Here is a 20,732-nt window from a genome sequence, read left to right as displayed (position 1 = left end):
ATTAACTGGTCTTCACACACACAATCAGACAGACACATACACCCACACTTGCCCCATGAAGAATACATTCACATTATCGTGTAGCCTGGGTGTTGTGTTTTGTTTTGCTGTTACATGTATCTATACTCGCAACGGTAAGGCTTTGAAGCACATGCACATGACGCTGAGTGGGTGGTTGGGGGGAGTTGAGCTCTCTTCTTGCCTACTTATAGACCCTCCCCTCCTCACCCTCCACCAGTTGTCATGCGCCTGTGGCAGTAAAGTATACACTAGAAGGAAACAGTCGGGATTAGTGAAAACAAATTTGTGCCAGGTGCCTGCGAGCCGCGCAGGTCGCCCGGTTAGTTCAAGTAATGGCATCTGCTACCTATACGTGAACTGACACTGTATGCGAAAGCTACCAAGCAGAAAGAACTTAGTTAACTTGCGTCAGGTGCCTATGAATTGGGTCACACTGCGTAAAAGTATCAGCAAACGAAGAGCGGATAGTGAAGAAATACAGAACGTACATGACTTTGACACAGACGTACAAACCCTGAGACTGGAACGCGTCAACTAGCAAGTGCGACTAGAACACACAGACGAACGCACAGACGACGGCATAGCACAATCGAATCAGAACAAGGAGTTTGTGCAAGAATTGCGTTCATAGTCGTATACGTGAACGCTTCGGAGAAGTGAGAAGCAAACAATGGCAGAGAAGGTTGAAGACACGTTTACGTTACCAGACGGCCAAAAAATTCCTGTTTTGGCGTTTGGAACATGGCAGGTCAGTGACGATTGTGGCATTATTGATGATTTTTTTCTTCTCCCTCTCTCTCTCTCTTTCTCTTTCTCTCTCCCTCTCTCCTACCGCAATTCTCTCTCTTGTCGAACACAATTACAGCCGGCGGCTTTCTATTCAGTTTACACTCGTGGTTAATCGATTCTTTTTTCTCTAATAATCTGTCCCTGATACAGTCCTTTTCCGCAGTTAGATTCTGTGTAGCAGGCTAATTGTATCACAAAACTAAGAACTCGCAGAACTATTGTATTTTCCGCGTGTAGGCTGTCATCATTATTCGCATTTTCAGCTGTCTGTCTGTCTGTCTGTCTGTCATTCTGTCTGTCTCTCTCTCTCTCTCTGTTAATTACCCCAACCCCTAGAATTGACCTTTACAAATCAAGTCTTTCTTATTCTGGCGCCTTATTGTGGAACTCCATTCCTGATTTAATTAAAATGCAATTCAGTGAAACTTCCTTCAAAGAAATGTATATGCTGTTTCTCTTGGAAACAAGTAAATAATTATGTGATATTACATCATTGCTTGGTATTCATAATGCATTTTGAATGTCTTTTTAATTGTTTGACATGTTAATTATATACATTGTATTGTAATTAGCTTAACTTCTATTTCTTCTTGTTATTAATCGAGTTACCCTCAATGGGCGAGGGCAGGACGAAAAAAAGCATGTATACTTTGCTTATTCTGTTACCCTCGATAAATAAATAAAGTTCAAAGTTCAAAGTTCTCTCTCTGTCTGTCTGTCTGTCTGTCTGCCTGCGTGTCAGGGTGTCTGGCTGTCTGCCTGGCTGTCTGTCAGTCTGGCTGTCTCTCTCTCTCTCTCTCTCTCTCTCTCTCTCTCTCTCTCTCTCTCTCTCTCTCTCTCTCTCTCTCTTTCTCTCTAGCTCTCTCTAAGAAATATTATCAAGCAGCTGGCAAAATATAACTGTACTCTCTGATTATATTGAAAAACATGATTATATGTAATTCATGAAGGATTTTATTTTTATTTTTTTTATACAAACACTGTGTTATATATAATTTTCAAGCATTGCTAAAGAATCACAATGCATCTTAAAATGTCTTATTGGTTGCTTAACATGTTAATTATGTAAATATGTCATTTGTACTATAGTTAAACTTATCTTTTATTTCTTCTTGTTTGTTACCCCTCAATGGGCGAGGGCCGGATGAAAAAAAGCATGTATACATTGCTTATTCTGTCACCCTCGTAAAATAAATTTCAATTCAATTCAATTCAATTCTCTCTATCTCTCTCCCTCTCTCTCTCTCTCTCTCTCTCTCTCTCTCTCTCTCTCTCTCTCTCTCTCTCTCTCTCTCTCTCTCTCTCTCTCTTCAAAGATTTTGATACGTGCTTTTGTTCATTAATCTCCCTCCCTATTTCCCTCTAGGGTATAACCTACTTAGGTAATCAATGAGCCTATTTATAGAGATATGACACTCTTTCTTCCTGGCATTGACCGGGGATGTTCCATCCACAGGCACATGACACTGGCGTGGGGTTGAGGTGGGTCGGGGGTGCGATGTCATCCAGCCTTCCAATACACGAATTAAAAAACAGCAGGAGAGCTCGATCCCCACCCCTCTTTTTCACCCTACCATTTTCCTGCGTCTAATGTTCGTAGAAATCAGCAATGTGGGAAAACATTTCATCCATACAGGCCGTATTTGGCCCGTTTTGCTTATCGCCTCAGAGCTCCGCCCATTTTGCTAATTCTCAGAGCTGGAACATTGTCTAAACGAATTAATTAAATTCGAAAGAAATATAGGACCAGTCCGTAAGTTTGTGTGTCATCAAAACATTGCGTTTGCATTGCTTTAGCTCCGTATTATGGTCTGTATGTACTGTGTTGGTCTGTGTTATCTGCCTAATCTGGGCCAGCTTATTTCAGTCTAGTCTAATCTAATCTTGCCGCTAGGTGAGCGGTGACAAGATCAAGGAGGTGCTGCCCTTAGCACTGGACACTGGCTACCGACACATAGACACGGCCTATTCCTATGGCAACGAGGAAGCCATCGGCGACGTGCTCCACGACTATTTCGCCCAGGACAAGCTCAAGAGGGCTGACGTCTTCGTTGCAACCAAGGTGACGTAGCTCCGTACTCGATGACGTCACCTTCATGTGACGTTAACATGTTTAAGATCTAACTACCACGGCTTACCATTGTTGCACTGATGTTCAAAAGAGGTGGTAATTTGATATCTCAGTAAGTGTAACATGACATCTTGAGACCTGACAATATGAAGATTAACGCTTATGTAACAGTTTGGTGAAGCTCTTATAGGCTATACCAAGGTCACACGTCAGTGATGTCAGTCACTAGTCAGCCCTTGGTAAAGAAACAAGTCAGCGACCTAACGAACTACCCATTGTGCGCTCAGTACGCAGTAACCGTTACCAGGAAAGGAAAGGGACAAGAAATTTAAGGGCCCAGTTAGTGAAATAAAAACAGCGATCCGAAGTTAAGATGCAGTCACGTTGATATTAAGTGCGGTAAATACAATATCAAAGCTCAATATTTGCATTTACATTTAAACCAACGTCTGTTCTGCACACAAAGTAATCCCATACAATAACCCTTTCACTGCCTTTGGGACGCTGACGTAGTGGGTAACTTTCTGTAACGGGCAACAGACCGTTCAATAAACAACACCAGAAGATGCAGTGTGTATGTGTGGTGAATTCATAATACATCGAGGACATACTGTCAATTCAGGTAAATACAGAAAACGCTTTGTATACAAATATTTGCTGTCAGAGAACATGTTAAGCATTGTACACGCGGCTATGAAAAGTGGACAATACCTTGGATGCACGTGCATTGTGTGTTTGACAGCTGTGGATGACCTTCCTGGCCAAGGACGACGTGCGACAAGGGGTGGAGGAGAGTCTCAGGAGACTACGACTGGACTACCTTGACCTCGTCATGATTCACGCGCCATGGGGGTTCAAGGTCAGTATCAAGAGTGCAAGGTCAGGGATTGAAGTTCAAGCTCGGTGGGTTCAATGTCGGTAAAACATACAGGGTTAGAGTGCATGAGAGTCAAGTTGCAGTGAAACTTCCTAAAATGGTCTGGGTCGGTCATGACCTTGGCAGTTTTAATGTCGGTCAGATGAGTTCCGGGCCAGTGTGTGAAGGTCAAGATCCGTCACGTGACGACAAAGGTTACTGAGGGGTTCTAGGTCAGGGTCCGTATGCATTTTATTTATTTTATTTACGAGGATTTATATCGCGCACGTATCTCACCACACAAGGCGACTCAAGGCGCATGTTACCTATTAATGCCGTGTGAGATGGAATTTTTTACACAATATATCACGCATTCACATCGGCCAGTAGATCGACTGCCTTTAGGCGCTGCATCCACCTTTCACGGCCTATTATTCCAGGTCACACGGGTATTTTGGTGGACATTTTTTATCTACGCCTATACAATTTTGCCAGGAAAGACCCTTTTGTCAATCGTGGGATCTTTAACGTGCACACCCCAATGTAGTGTACACGAAGGGACCTCGGTTTTTCGTCTCATCCGAAAGACTAGCACTTGAACCCACCACCTAGGTTAGGAAAGGGGGGAGAAAATAGCGGCCTGACCCAGGGTCGAACACGCAACCTCTCGATTCCGAGCGCAAGTGCATTACCACTCGGCCACCCAGTCCCTTGCATGAGGAGGAAGTCAGCAACACTGGAAGTAGAGGCCTCTTTCGGAAGTGGGAACTCCCGAAGTTTAACTTTCCAACTGTTCACTATGCATGAACGCCGGAGTGGTGACTTCGAGAGTATTCGGTCAAGGTCGCGAAAATTGGGGGAATCCTAACTAGTACGCATGCGTTTGTTAACGGTAAGCTTGCCACCAGAAGAAACAAATCTCATCGCGAGTTCAAAAAGGCGAACATTGAGCGCGCTGTAGTACTAACAGCGTTATTGCTCTTGTTTTTTGAACGGTTAAACGAAAGGGTCGGTTTAAACCTGTGATGATTGTCTTGGAATCGAATGACTGCCTATGACAAATGACATTGTTGGCTTGAATGTTAGGAGAAGAGTAAATGATTATGTTGAACTTCTTCTTTTTGTTTGCTTTTTTTTTTTTTATCTCAGCTGCTTGCTTCAACCCTTTTTTGTGTGTGTGTGGGGAGTATCCCTCTTCATTGATCTTTTTTTCTTTTATTTTTTTTCTGCTTTTTATATTAATTTTTCTACTTTAAATGTACCTATATCGTTAACAAGACTATTTCTAAATGTATTTTAAACACGCCCAAAAAACTTCCTTTACGGTAATTTTTAATAATCATATTATATTTACAAATCACTTTATCCTCAAAGCATTTCCAAGTGAACATAATTTTGGGGCACAAAAAAAAAAAAAAAAAAAAAAAAAGTATAATCAATTTCGTTCTCACAATAAGTACAACAATTACTGTATGTTGAACTTGTGTTTAATAATGTTATATCGGTAAAACTGTTGGACAAACATAGATTGGTTATAGAGAAACTTTGGGTTACTGGTAAAGTTTTAAAGGAAGAACATTATGCAGTAGACCGTAAATAACTAAGTTTAGTGACTTGTTCCTTATTTATTGGGGAAATGTCTGTCAAGAAGTTTAGAAAAGACAATACTGTTCATCGGTGTTTGATTTCCCTCGTTAATTTTTGATTACGATGGCGATGCATGGTTATGTACAGTAAAAAGTCAAGATTCGATTTTTTTTTGGAAAGCATAGGAGTTTCTTTACGCGTTTAAAACAAATTAACACAGAGGCAAAAACCGGTTGTTGCAGTCTGAATGCAATTGAGGTCTATTAAGAAAAAGGTTAATTAAAAAAAAATTAAAAAAAAATTTGTAGCTCACAGCGGCACTTGAATCCAGAGCGTCGGATTGAAATTCCGAATCCGTAACCACTGCACTATGCTACTCGTCTAGAAAAATCTCTATGCAAAGATGTGTTATCAGTTATTCAGTCGTGGTATAGTTTGAAAGCTCACCACCTTCGCCGAATGACTCGAGCACGGTTTTTTCGGTCAGTAAATGATCGTACTGTCGGTTTTAAGCCCCTCTGTTTCAAGCTTTTCACCTAAATTAAACAAGAATGTCACAGTTCGTGTCTATGGTGCAAGGTAGCCGACCGTCTCATTGTAGCCAAGTTACGACAGTTGCTCGATTGACGCATTTCACGTCTTCAATATTGTGTCTGAGCTCATTTCCCAATGAGCTGCCTTTAAAACCAGAATGTCAGGCAATTGTAGCATGCGTTGGAGGTTTCTTTTAGATGGGTAAGGACCTTTAAAGATGCGATATCGTCGTATAAATGATGAAATTAACTTTGAAAGTGGGAACTTTGGAAGCAAAGTTGCCAGCTACTCGGTATGCACGAGCTAACTTGAACGCCGAAGTAGTGGCTTCGAGAGTCCTGAGGTAAAGGTCGAGGAAATTGGGGGAATCCCAATTAGTGCGCATGCGTTTGTAAACGGTAGGCTTGGCGACCAGAAGAAACAAATCTCATCGCGAGTTCGTAAATGGGCGAACGTTGATCGCGCTGCAGCTTTTACTATAGTTGTTGTTTTTGACTGGTTGAACGAAATGGTCTGTTCAAAGCTGTGCTGATTGTCTTGAAATTGAATTCTTTCTTTATTTGGTGTTTAACGTCGTTTTCAACCATTCAAGGTTATATCGCGACGGTTGAAATTGAATGACTCTGTAATAATGATTTTGTTGACCAGAATGTTGGGGAGGATAAAACTTTTTTTGTTTATGTGGTAGCGAAGTCGGTTATGTTAAACCTTTTTTTTTCTTCTTTTTTTAATGATTGTGTATCGGTAAAACTGTTTGGTTAGAGCGAAAGTTTTGGGCTACTGGTCAATTTAAAAAGGCAGAACTCAAGTTTTGGGGGGAATCAAGATAAGGTGTAGTGAAAAGAAGATAAGTTCAGTAACTTTCATATTAATTGGGAAAATGTGTGTCCAAATTTTACAAAAGATAAATTGTTGTACTTAGGTGTTAGTAAATTATGTTTGTCCTCGTTAATTGTGAACAGGATGTATGTTTATGTAAAGTTGAAAGTCAAGATTGGATTTTTTTTTATCCTACGCGCGTGTGTGCATGTGTGTTTGACATAGAACACTTTATTATCTCAATTTCGAAAAACTCGGGTGTGGTGAATCACAACAAACAACATAAAACGTAAGAAAATAAATAAAATATCGAGGCGCAAATAATCAGCTCATAATAGTGTGCGTGTGGGGTGGGGGGGGTGGGGGTGCACACACACACACACACACACACACCGTCGCCGGAACACACACACACACACACACACACACACACACACACACACACACACACACACACACACACACACACACACATACACACACAATCAATCAATCAATCAATCAATATGAGGCTTATATCGCGCGTATTCCGTGGGTACAGTTCTAAGCGCAGGGATTTTTATTTTTTTGCAATTTATATCGCGCACATATTCAAGGCGCAGGGATTTATTTATGCCGTGTGAGATGGAATTTTGTTTTACACAATACGTCACGCATTCACATCGGCCAGCAGATCGCAGCCATTTCGGCGCATATCCTACTTTTCACGGCCTATTATTCCAAGTCACACGGGTATTTGGTGGACATTTTTATCTTTGCCTATACAATTTTGCCAGGAAAGACCCTTTTGTCAATCGTGGGATCTTTAACGAGCACACCCCAATGTAGTGTACACGAACGGACCTCGGTGTTTCGTCTCATCCGAAACACACACACATACACACACACACACACACACACACGCACGCACGCGCACACAAACGAACGCACAATTATACCCGCACCCACGCACGCACAGGCAGGCAGGCAGGCACTCGCACAAATGCATACAAACACTTTCACACACACGCACACGCACGCACACACACACACACACACACACACACAAACACACCCCCTCCCCCCACCCCCCCCACCCCCACCCCACACACACATGTGCGCGCGTGCACTGCAAACGAATGAATGAATGAACAGATGCACACCTACACACGCACGCACGCACACACACCCACACACACACACGCACACGCACACTCTCACACAAACACACACTCACACATGCACACAAAGACGCCCATTTACATAGAAACACCCCCTCCTATAAGCGGGGATGAAATTTTAAGAGTGGTGGCCAGTGACCCAGAACGAACAAAAGTCAAAGCTGGCAACTCAGGTTTGTATTCAGGGAAATTTACACGAAATGCACGCACGAGATACGACTTTTCTTTCTATTTTCTCTCTTTGGGACTTTCATTTGCGTTAGATCGGTTTTTTATGAAAAACCGAAGAAAAGCCCTGGTATTTTGCACTGAGAAACTTTGGAAGCAGCGTGTTTACTCCTGGGTTTCGCTGTAGTACAATTACCCTCACTTACTTCCTCGCTTGCTTCAAAAGTAAGCACTTTTTCCGTCCCATGCATGCGAAATTGAGGATGTACTTCCGATGTCGCTCAAAACGTAGGAAGTTGTCGCAAACTACCATCAATTACTTCCTCGCTTTGCTTCGAAGTAAGCCTTTCTTCCGGCCCATGCATACGAAAGTGAGGCAAGTTCTTCCGATGTCACTCAAAACTTCGGGAGTTATCGCGAACTTCCCCCACAAGCATACGGGCACAGAACGTGACAGTCTGCATGCGTTCTGGGTATCTGCGGTAGATATTTGAGGCTGTCATACCAAATAGGTTGAAGGGACGTTATAAAAACAGCCAGCCAACGCTGTCTGCCCAGTCGCAGCGTCTGTCTGTCTGACTGTCTGTCTGTCTGTCTGTCTGTCTGTCTGTCTGTCTCTCTCTCTCTCTCTCTCTCTCTCTCTCTCTCTCGCTCATCAACTTCAACAACAACGACAACAACAATAATATCGCTTCCCTTTTCAAAGGTATTACTATTACTTGTAACATGAGGGGTGTTTGTGAATGCTTGTGTGCAGAACCGGCGAGACGGGACTCTCTTTCCCCTGGACAACCACGGCAACTTTGAGCTGGAGAACTATGATCTCATCGACACCTGGAAGGTATAACGTCCGCATTATTCTCCTGTCTTAGGTTCAGCAGGAATACTCTTTGACAAGCCCAGTGAAACCTCCCTTTACCTTGCTGTGTGGCTTTATTAGTGTTATCCCCCCCCCCCCCCCCCCCACACACACACACGCTTCTGTCTGTCTGTCTGTCTGCCTGTCTGTAGGTCTGTCAGTCTGTCTGACTGTCAATCTGTCAATCTGTCTGTCTGTCTCCCTCTCTCTCTTTCTAAAGAGTCAAAACAAAATGAAGGTGAATTTACAGATGTTATCTAATTGGGCGAAGTCGACCCCGCGAAGTCTACTTCATGAAGCTCGCTGCACGAACCTCTGGCACTGAATTTTTGGAAAAAAGATTGTGTGAGTCTTCGAGAAGTCAAATTTGGGTTCCGTTAAGGACAGCCTTAAAAGGGAGGTTCAGTGGTACATGACTCTGCTCCCTCCCTAACGCAGGCGCTGGAACAGCTGGTGACGGAGGGCAAGGTCCGCAGCCTGGGGGTCAGCAACTTCAACTCCGTGCAGGTGGACCTCGTCAACTTCGTGGCCAAGGTCCCGCCCGTCGTCAACCAGGTCAGTGTGTGTGTGTGTGTGTGTGTGTGTGTGTGTGTGTGTGTGTGTGTGTGTGTGTGTGTGTTTGTTTGGGTTTGTGTGCGTGAACGGGGTGGGGAATATAAGATCAGGTGGACCATATAAACTTTGTAGCCGTGCGAAGTCCTGCCAGTCAACTTGTTAGGCACCTAGTCAATAAGGAATGGTGTGTGTGTGTGTGTGGGGGGGGGGGGGGGGGGGCGGGGTAGTGCCGGTAGTGCCGGAAATTAAACCAGGTAGACTCATCAACGTTGTGGCAAAGTCTCGTCTATCGACGAGGTCAGCCAAACAAGCAAAGGACACCCTTGGGACTAGCCGATAGTGTCCGTCCGGCTCCTAGCGCCACCGAACGTGTCGTTTGACGGCACGCATAGGGGTGACACTGTACACTGGGACGCCACTGAACGTGTCGTTTGACGGCACGCATCAGTAGGGGTGACACTGTACACTGGGACGCCACTGAACGTGTCGTTTGACGGCACGCATAGGGGTGACACTGTACACTGGGACGCCACTGAACGTGTCGTTTGACGGCACGCATAGGGGTGACACTGTACACTGGGACGCCACTGAACGTGTCGTATGACGGCACGCATAGGGGTGACACTGTACACTGGGACGCCACTGAACGTGTCGTTTGACGGCACGCATAGGGGTGACACTGTACACTGGGACGCCACTGAACGTGTCGTTTGACGGCACGCATAGGGGTGACACTGTACACTGGGACGCCACTGAACGTGTCGTTTGACGGCACGCATAGGGGTGACACTGTACACTGGGACGCCACTGAACGTGTCGTTTGACGGCACGCATAGGGGTGACACTGTACACTGGGACGCCACGGAACGTGTCGTTTGATGGCACGCATAGGGGTGACACTGTACACTGGGACGCCACGGAACGTGTCGTTTGACGGCACGCATAGGGGTGACACTGTACACTGGGACGCCACGGAACGTGTCGTTTGAGTTTGACGGCACGCATAGGGGTGACACTGTACACTGGGACGCCACGGAACGTGTCGTTTGACTGCACGCATAGGGGTGACACTGTACACTGGGACGCCACGGAACGTGTCGTTTGACGGCACGCATAGGGGTGACACTGTACACTGGGACGCCACGGAACGTGTCGTTTGACGGCACGCATAGGGGTGACACTGTACACTGGGACGCCACGGAACGTGTCGTTTGACGGCACGCATAGGGGTGACACTGTACACTGGGACGCCACGGAACGTGTCGTTTGACGGCACGCATCAGTAGGGGTGACACTGTACACTGGGACGCCACTGAACGTGTCGTTTGACGGCACGCATAGGGGTGACACTGTACACTGGGACGCCACTGAACGTGTCGTTTGACGGCACGCATAGGGGTGACACTGTACACTGGGACGCCACTGAACGTGTCGTTTGACGGCACGCATAGGGGTGACACTGTACACTGGGACGCCACTGAACGTGTCATTTGACGGCACGCATAGGGGTGACACTGTACACTGGGACGCCACTGAACGTGTCGTTTGACGGCACGCATAGGGGTGACACTGTACACTGGGACGCCACTGAACGTGTCGTTTGACGGCACGCATAGGGGTGACACTGTACACTGGGACGCCACTGAACGTGTCGTTTGACGGCACGCATAGGGGTGACACTGTACACTAGGACGCCACTGAACGTGTCGTTTGACGGCACGCATAGGGGTGACACTGTACACTGGGACGCCACTGAACGTGTCGTTTGACGGCACGCATAGGGGTGACACTGTACACTGGGACGCCACTGAACGTGTCGTTTGACGGCACGCATAGGGGTGACACTGTACACTGGGACGCCACTGAACGTGTCGTTTGACGGCACGGACACTGTACACTGGGACGCCACTGAACGTGTCGTTTGACGGCACGCATCAGTAGGGGTGACACTGTACACTGGGACGCCACTGAACGTGTCGTTTGACGGCACGCATAGGGGTGACACTGTACACTGGGACGCCACTGAACGTGTCGTTTGACGGCACGCATAGGGGTGACACTGTACACTGGGACGCCACTGAACGTGTCGTTTGACGGCACGCATCAGTAGGGGTGACACTGTACACTGGGACGCCACTGAACGTGTCGTTTGACGGCACGCATAGGGGTGACACTGTACACTGGGACGCCACTGAACGTGTCGTTTGACGGCACGATAGGGGTGACACTGTACACTGGGACGCCACTGAACGTGTCGTTTGACGGCACGATAGGGGTGACACTGTACACTGGGACGCCACTGAACGTGTCGTTTGACAGCACGCATAGGGGTGACACTGTACACTGGGACGCCACTGAACGTGTCGTTTGACGGCACGCATAGGGGTGACACTGTACACTGGGACGCCACTGAACGTGTCGTTTGACGGCACGCATAGGGGTGACACTGTACACTGGGACGCCACTGAACGTGTCGTTTGACGGCACGCATAGGGGTGACACTGTACACTGGGACGCCCCTTTTCAGACCCCCACCATCCCCACACCTCCTCTTGCTTTAAGACCCTAGTTTTCTACATTTTCTTTCAACAGCTTATACAAATATAACTATATTAACAGACTCCATTCCTTTTAAGTCCAGATTTCCTCAGATTGTTGAAGGCTTTAACAGAGGGTTCCACTGTAGTAAACTTGGTCGTTGACTACAGGTGGAGTGCCACGCCTACCTGCCCCAGAAGGAGCTGCAGGAGTTCTGTGCCAAACGGGGGGTTCGTCTGTCTGCCTTTGCCCCCCTCGGCTCACCTGGCAGGCCCGAACACCTGTATGTTGACTTTGTCTTTGTCTTTCTTTTCTTATGTTTTAGAAGACACTGCGAGAGCAGTGTGCCTGTTTAATCAGAAGAAACATTGTATTCTTGATACGCGTCTCAAAGATCTTAAATAAAATCGAAGCACAAATTGTGTGTTATATTTATTTTATGTATTCGTATTAAAACATGGTAACATGTACAGTATATGTACAAACTTGGCATCTCTCTGTAGAATTGTACATTGAACTAAAATTGTATATTCTCTTATATTTCTCAGGCCAATGGACTTTCCATTTGTCCGATATTTACAATGTGCATGCGCTTATGTGTGTGTGTGTGTGTGTGTGTGTGAGTGTGTGTGTGTGCGTGCGTGCGTGCGTGCGTGTGTGTGTGTGTGTGTGGGTGTGCACAAACGTGTGCTTGCATGTCTACAACTATGACATTCTCAGATTTGTTTGTACAGAATAACAGACGGGGAGCCTGTACTCCTGCAGGAATCAGTGCTGCAGGCAATAGGTGCAAAATACGGCAAAACTCCAGCACAGGTAACACGTCATCTCCCTAATTCCTGTGCTGAAATAAATATGTTTGAAAATGTGTTGCATAAATATCATGCCTTCGACCATGTATTTCATTTGATTCAATTCTCATTTCATTTTATTTGAGTTCAAGCCTGTCAACTCTCCGAATTGCTACAGTGGAACCTAACTTTTAAAACTCTCCATTTCAAGCCTGTCAACTCTCCGAATTGCTACAGTGGAACCTAACTTTTAACACTCTCCATTTCAAGCCTGTCAACTCTCCGAATTGCTACAGTGGAACCTAACTTTTAAGACTCTCCATTTCAAGCCTGTCAACTCTCCGAATTGCTACAGTGGAACCTAACTTTTAAGACTCTCCATTTCAAGCCTGTCAACTCTCCGAATTGCTACAGTGGAACCTAACTTTTAACACTCTACATTTCAAGCCTGTCAACTCTCCGAATTGCTACAGTGGAACCTAACTTTTAAAACTCTCCAGTTCAAGCCTGTCAACTCTCCGAATTGCTACAGTGGAACCTAACTTTTAAAACTCTCCATTTCAAGCCTGTCAACTCTCCGAATTGCTACAGTGGAACCTAACTTTTAAAACTCTCCATTTCAAGCCTGTCAACTCTCCGAATTGCTACAGTGGAACCTAACTTTTAAAACTCTCCATTTCAAGCCTGTCAACTCTCCGAATTGCTACAGTGGAACCTAACTTTTAACACTCTCCATTTCAAGCCTGTCAACTCTCCGAATTGCTACAGTGGAACCTAACTTTTAAAACTCTCCATTTCAAGCCTGTCAACTCTCTGAAATGCTACAGTGGAACCTAACTTTTAAAACTCTCCATTTCAAGCCTGTCAACTCTCCGAATTGCTACAGTGGAACCTAACTTTTAAAACTCTCCAGTTCAAGCCTGTCAACTCTCCGAATTGCTACAGTGGAACCTAACTTTTAACACTCTCCATTTCAAGCCTGTCAACTCTCCGAATTGCTACAGTGGAACCTAACTTTTAACACTCTCCATTTCAAGCCTGTCAACTCTCCGAATTGCTACAGTGGAACCTAACTTTTAAAACTCTCCAGTTCAAGCCTGTCAACTCTCCGAATTGCTACAGTGGAACCTAACTTTTAAAACTCTCCATTTCAAGCCTGTCAACTCTCCGAATTGCTACAGCTGGAACCTAACTTTTAAAACTCTCCAGTTCAAGCCTGTCAACTCTCCGAATTGCTACAGTGGAACCTAACTTTTAACACTCTCCATTTCAAGCCTGTCAACTCTCCGAATTGCTACAGTGGAACCTAACTTTTAACACTCTCCATTTCAAGCCTGTCAACTCTCCGAATTGCTACAGTGGAACCTAACTTTTAAAACTCTCCAGTTCAAGCCTGTCAACTCTCCGAATTGCTACAGTGGAACCTAACTTTTAAGACTCTCCATTTCAAGCCTGTCAACTCTCCGAATTGCTACAGTGGAACCTAACTTTTAAGACTCTCCATTTCAAGCCTGTCAACTCTCCAAATTGCTACAGTGGAACCTAACTTTTAAAACTCTCCATTTCAAGCCTGTCAACTCTCCGAATTGCTACAGTGGAACCTAACTTTGAAAACTCTCCAGTTCAAGCCTGTCAACTCTCCGAATTGCTACAGTGGAACCTAACTTTTAAAACTCTCCATTTCAAGCCTGTCAACTCTCCGAATTGCTACAGTGGAACCTAACTTTTAAAACTCTCCATTTCAAGCCTGTCAACTCTCCGAATTGCTACAATGGAACCTAACTTTTAAAACTCTCCATTTCAAGCCTGTCAACTCTCCGAATTGCTACAGTGGAACCTAACTTTTAAAACTCTCCATTTCAAGCCTGTCAACTCTCCGAATTGCTACAGTGGAACCTAACTTTTAACACTCTCCATTTCAAGCCTGTCAACTCTCCGAATTGCTACAGTGGAACCTAACTTTTAAAACTCTCCAGTTCAAGACACTAATTGTTATTTTGTTGTTATTGTTTATATCAATTATCATCTGTACAGTATAATCTTTTTAGACCTGATTTCCTTAGACTTGTGGAGGTTTTAAATAGGGGGTTCCACTGTACCATGAAGTGTCACTTCCTTCACATATTTTTTGTTTCCCTTTTTTCGTAGTTTTCTAGCTGGGTAATGTTTGCATTCATCTGTGCAAGTATTGATTGTTGTTGCTTTTGTGTCTGTGTGTAGCTTGTTATGTGTTTTAAAAGTGCTACATGTAAATGTGTTTCTAGTTAATGGTGTTTCCTCTATGCATGCCATGCAGGTTCTGCTGCGAAGCCTGACACAGAGGGGTATCATTACCATATCAAAGAGTATCACTCCTTCCAGAATCAAAGAGAATTTTGAGGTAACTACAGTTTCTTTGTCAGCTGTCGCCGTTACTTATGGCTAAATGATGGACAGGTATGGCAAGGGTAGGTTTGTTTCATGAATTCAGTTCAATGTAAGCCTAGGTGTCACCTTTCCTAACCTTAAAAGATGTGTGTTTGTATATAATTATGTGGGTGTATGTGTGATAAACATGATCAGTGGTACCTTGGGACTTGTTGAAAGTGCACCTAAATTTGTAAATTGCAGGTGTCATTTCATGACAGGTTAATTGATCAAAGTTTTTAGACCAAAAATACAACAATAAGTGTCCTTTGTTGGGAGGTGTCCTCCCATCAGATGGGCCTCACATCGCAGGTACATGCACCACTGTATGGAGAATTCAAGAACACACACAAGATGGCTTTACTGGGTTCAGCATTGAGATTGACATTCAGATTTTGACTTAGAACTCTCTTGTATGAGATACAGTAGTACCTGTAATGAAAGGACATCATTGAGACGAGCCAAAAGTGTCCCTTATTTGTATGTGGCCGTTCATGAGTGGATTGTTTTTGTTAAATCTTTAGATGAAGGGACATCACAAAGTGTCCCGTTAGGGAGGTGTCCTCTCGTTCGGGGGCCCGGTAGCTCAGTTGGTAGAGCACTGGACTTGTGATCGGAAGGTCGCAGGTTCGAATTCGGGCCGGGACGGACACGGGTCAACTTTATGTGCAGACCCAGAGACAGAAGCCATGTCCCACCCCCGTGTCATCACAAAGGCACGTAAAAGACCTTGGTCATTCTGCCATAAGTGCAGGTGGCTGAATACACCTAAACACGCAGACACCTGGGTAGCGCGACTCCGTTGCTGCTAGCTTTCCACTGGGAGGAAGCGACCCGAATTTCCCAGCGATGGGACAATAAAGTAATGAAAATGAAAAAAAAAAGAAAAAAAAGACCACTTTGTTGAGTCACTTGAGAAAAAGTGACTCTATGTAATCGGTCAGTGTTAGTCTGTCCGGCCGGCCGTCCGTCCGGCCGGCCGTCCGTAGACACCACCTTAACGTTGGACTTTTCTCGGAAACTATCAAAGCGATCGGGCTCATATTTTGTTTAGTCGTGACCTCCAATGACCTCTACACTTTAACGATGGTTTCGTTGACCTTTGACCTTTTTCAAGGTCACAGGTCAGCGTCAAAGGAAAAATTAGACATTTTATATCTTTGACAAAGTTCATCGGATGTGATTGAAACTTTGTAGGATTATTCTTTACATCAAAGTATTTACATCTGTAGCCTTTTACGAACGTTATCAGAAAAACAAGGGAGATAACTAGCCTTTTCTGTTCGGCAACACACAACTTAACGTTGGGCTTTTCTCGGAAACTATAAAAGTGACCGGGCTCAAATTTTATGTGAACGTGACTCATTGTGTTGTGAATAGCAATTTCTTCCTGTCCATCTGATGCCAGTCATATAATATTCAGAACTGCGAAAGTGACTCGATCGAGCGTTTGCTCTTCTTGTTTAAGGGAAAAACTAGATTTTCCCTTTTACGTCCATAGATTAGCAATTACCATGCAAAGGAAGGCATATGGACCATGGAAATGTAAAAGTACTAGTGTCCTTCGCACATTCACGATCATGTCCAGATTTGTGCAGAATGTCACACGGAATGAGAGCATCATGACACTTGGACACGTACCAACAGTCAATAGCATGGCCATAGAGTGTGATTTTGTGGTTGTTGGATTAATGTAGCAGATTGACATAGGTATTAGAAAATCGACATAACAGGAAATGCCCACTCTGTACAGGAAGCGGCCAGGTTGTTGATGCTTTTTAGCATGTGGTTAAGTTGTAAGATATTGCTCGTATTCGGTGTGAAAGTCTGAAAGGATATCATGTTGTGATGAGTATGATCTCTTACACGGATAGGTATGTACCATTAAGCCCATCGATCACTTTGTCATGTGTTTGTCACAGATATTTGACTTCACGCTAGCAGCAGAGGACATGATGGCCATTGGCAAACTACGCAATAACCATCGCTTTTTCACATTTCACAAAATGTGAGTTTTGTCTATCTTTTTATTTTAGGTACGTTCCCTTTAGCTTTGGTTTTATGTGTTAGTGAACCAGCTGTTAATTACTGTCAGTGATTTTAAGGAGACAGTTTTTATGGTGATGTTTATGGTTCTTTAGTTTTACGCTATACACCTTAATTTTTATGCCATTTTTTATGTTGCTAGTGAAATGCTACCACTAGTAACATGGTTATGTCCTTGCATTTTAGTCGATGATCTGAGCATAAATTCATCTGCAAATTCGAGCCTTGAGCATCCCACAACTCCACTTGCCTATGTTAACCTGTTTGTGTTGAACTGTATGTCATTGATTGCTTGTTTGTTTCTTGTGAGTTGAATGTGTAATAATTCGTGTGTGTGCGTGTGTGTGTGTGTTTGTGTGTGCGCGCGTGTGTGTGTGTGTGTGTGTGTGTGTGTGTGTGAGTACTTGTGTGTTGCAGGGCAGGCGCACACCCACAGTATCCGTTCAACATTGCATTTTAGAAATGAGTGCAGCATTGTGCCTTTTACTTCCATGGCAAAGATTTCAGCCACTCATTGGATTCCTGTCCGTATTTGTGCAAGTTACCAAATGGGAATCAGGCAGAAAGGATTGTTAAAAGACATTGGTGATACTCGTTTTAACTTAGATTGCAGGTTTTATCAATAGTACTCAATTTTAGCATACATGTATTCCATTACTTTTAAAAATACCGTTTAATAATGTAGTGTACCAATACATTCCGTTTGAGTACGAACAATCTTGTTTTCCTCCGTCACAACTAACAACATCACCGGTTCCCGTAAAGACTTCCGAAATACAAAAATAACAAAGTGCAGTTAGCAAGTTTATTATTCGATGTGAAATCCCAGAGTTAATGCTTGAGATGTATGACACATGAAAAAGTCTGAAATGTATTAAGGAGTTCAAAACACTGAAGAGATCCAGGCTCTGAAACTCAGGTAGTGGGGTGTATCAGTGTTGTGTGACCATATATTTATGATAATAAGAAGAAGCATTGCAAGCTGATATTTTACATACAGAGCCAGAGAAAAAGGTACACATCAGCATTTTTCAGCATACATTGCAGTCTTCAAAGTAACGGATATAAGATTTTACATCCAATTTCAAAAGTATTTGTATGTAGCTAGGTAACGGTGCAGCATGAATGAATATCCAATGTTCTAATTTTCATCATAATCAGCATTATCTGAATGGTTTGTTTGAACTGAACATATTGAAATCAAAATGCGTTTCAAATAAGCCTAAATATCAGCATTGAGCTGAACAAGACACTCTTGCGTGCTTGCAAGGCGTTTGAATGAACAGCTGTGCACAACCATGAATTTAGATCATTGACTTGATTTACGAAACAAAAGGAAGTAAATGCTGTACATATACTATAGAGCCAGAATCATTACTAAGTGAGGCAAAGAGATAATAACAACATCTAAAAAAAACAAAGGGAGGTAAACACTCACTTCCTTTGATCTTGTCATTAATACTCTGCCCCACTCGGAAATGATTAAAAGCAATATATTTATTGGTTACAATCCTTATCGTGTTCTACTGGTAATTTTTAATAACCACTATAAAGGTATGCATATCTTTGAACGCACTTTTATTGTAATAGATGAAATGGTGATAACGGACATTCATAGTTGTGCGTTTGGTTGTTTGTCTTTGCAGTGACAATTTTACTCACACCTGAATAAAATGGTTGTCTAGTTGTATGACTGATGCAATAAAAGTGGTACTGCAACTGATATGATTTAAATGCATATGAATTTAGCTCAAACACGTGTGTGTGTGTGTGTGTTTTTGCAGGTGCCTTCAATAGATTTTTTTCTGAAATAACTCTGTCAGGATTTTGATACGCTATGGATCAGTGGGGCCCCTGACAGCAAGGCAAACACCAAAACCTGAACACATTGCCAAACATTTAGAATTAGTATACACAGCAACTAATTAACTCTTAAGTGTACATCAATTGTGCAGTGTCTGCTCGATATGACCTTAAATCTTTTGAGAGTGTGAATATGGGAGCTCACGATTGATGCAGCACTGATTTCTGGCCCGCAGTGATTACTGATATAGTGACGTGTTTTGCCAGACGTCAGGTGAGTTTGGCTTGAGGTGACCTGAGTTAGTGACAACGCGTTTTGCCAGACGTCAGGTGAGTTTGGCTTGAGGTCACGTGGGTGTTTTGCCAGACTTCGGGTGAGTTTGGCTTGAGGTCATGTGTTTTCAGTGATCACGGCAGGCCATTGACAGTGACCCGTGAGCTCTAATGTACATAATTTGGAGAAAGAAAAGATAGCGTATCGAGCGGACACTGCATTTGATACACATAGGAATGCATTTATTGCTGTGATTGCTCACAGGCTCATCAGCGACATATGCCAAAACTGTCAGGTGTGCAACTTTCAGAGCCAACACAAACCACTGCAGTCATTTCCTAACGTAGTCTATTGTACATGTACATGCAGGTTTGTGAAAGTGTTATACAGAGAGATCAAAACATCCTGGAAATGCAGTACATTACCTGTATAAGCCAAGCAAGCTACTCCGCTTGTAACGTTGACTTCAGAAAGTCAGAAATATTCATGCAAAATCTGATATTACATGATGATCTCGGATAAAATCATGTTCCAGTAACACACATCTTTCACACGCAAGCAACACACACTAAAGGATCTTTTTTATTATTTTTTTTATTATTATAATTATCATTAGTACATTCTGACAAAATGTTCAAGTGAACCTTCAAAGGCAAAAATGAATAATTACAACAGACAAGTGCATGATATTTTGCTAACTGCATTAACTCATTCGCTGCGTGGCGGAACTGGAATTCCGACACCTGTGTTTAGCGTTGGCTGCGTGCCGGTACTGGAGTTCCGACGGATATCACGAATTTTTAACGGTGTAAACGGTCCTGCTGACCAAGGGAAACAACCCCTGCAATGAACTTCTATCTGTCTACAGTGGTACCATTCACTGTAAACAGTTCCTTCCCTTAAATTGTTGGGATTAATAACAATTTTGTTGACGGTGTGCGACCCACGTGTTTTGACTTTTCCAAGATGGCGGATCGTTCTGCTGAGACGTAGTAACTTGAAAAGAGTGCTAGAACGTGTTATTCAGTACGGTTCTGATCTTGACCTCAGTGATGATGATAGTGGAGATGATATTTTAGATTCTGGTGACGATTTTGTGCCAATGGACGATCATTTGGGTGATGATTCGGGCAATGCAAGTGTCGATCATGACATTGTGTATGATGAACCCATGACGTAGAAAGTTTTTTTGTTTTGCTTCAAATTGGATATTTTGCCTGGATATGAAGACAACAAAAGGTATGTACTTTCAAATGTTTCATATATTTTCTAAAAGAGTAAGTTCCAAACTTTGCAAAAACATAAGGTATGTAAGGTTATCTTGTGTTGTTGATTTTTAATAATTTTTTCAAAATGGCTCTAAATCGCGCGTTGGCAGGGAACACAGGGGAAATTTAGACGCGCAGCGAATGAGTTAAATGACCTGAACAATAACTTGCACCAGACTATATGCAT

The 20,732-nt window shown here is 43.6% G+C and overlaps 1 protein-coding gene across 1 annotated transcript; it reads left to right on the top strand.

Annotated features, from left to right (window-relative positions):
* The first annotated feature begins 399 nt into the window (after positions 1-399).
* On the top strand, positions 400-18,923 carry LOC138982368 (aldo-keto reductase family 1 member A1-like). The gene is made up of 10 exons (XM_070355623.1): positions 400-769; positions 2,705-2,872; positions 3,624-3,740; positions 8,763-8,846; positions 9,303-9,419; positions 12,128-12,240; positions 12,692-12,773; positions 15,045-15,128; positions 17,077-17,162; positions 17,618-18,923. Exons 1-10 carry the CDS (start codon positions 692-694, stop codon positions 17,658-17,660), a joined length of 972 nt encoding a protein of 323 aa, XP_070211724.1. The 5' UTR covers positions 400-691; the 3' UTR covers positions 17,661-18,923.
* Positions 18,924-20,732: the final 1,809 nt, after the last annotated feature.

This window comes from Littorina saxatilis, linkage group LG12 (assembly GCF_037325665.1).
Source record: "Littorina saxatilis isolate snail1 linkage group LG12, US_GU_Lsax_2.0, whole genome shotgun sequence".
Lineage (NCBI taxonomy): Eukaryota > Metazoa > Mollusca > Gastropoda > Littorinimorpha > Littorinidae > Littorina > Littorina saxatilis.
Note: the sequence above shows the minus strand (reverse complement) of the source record. Positions and strands in the feature narration are given on the sequence as shown.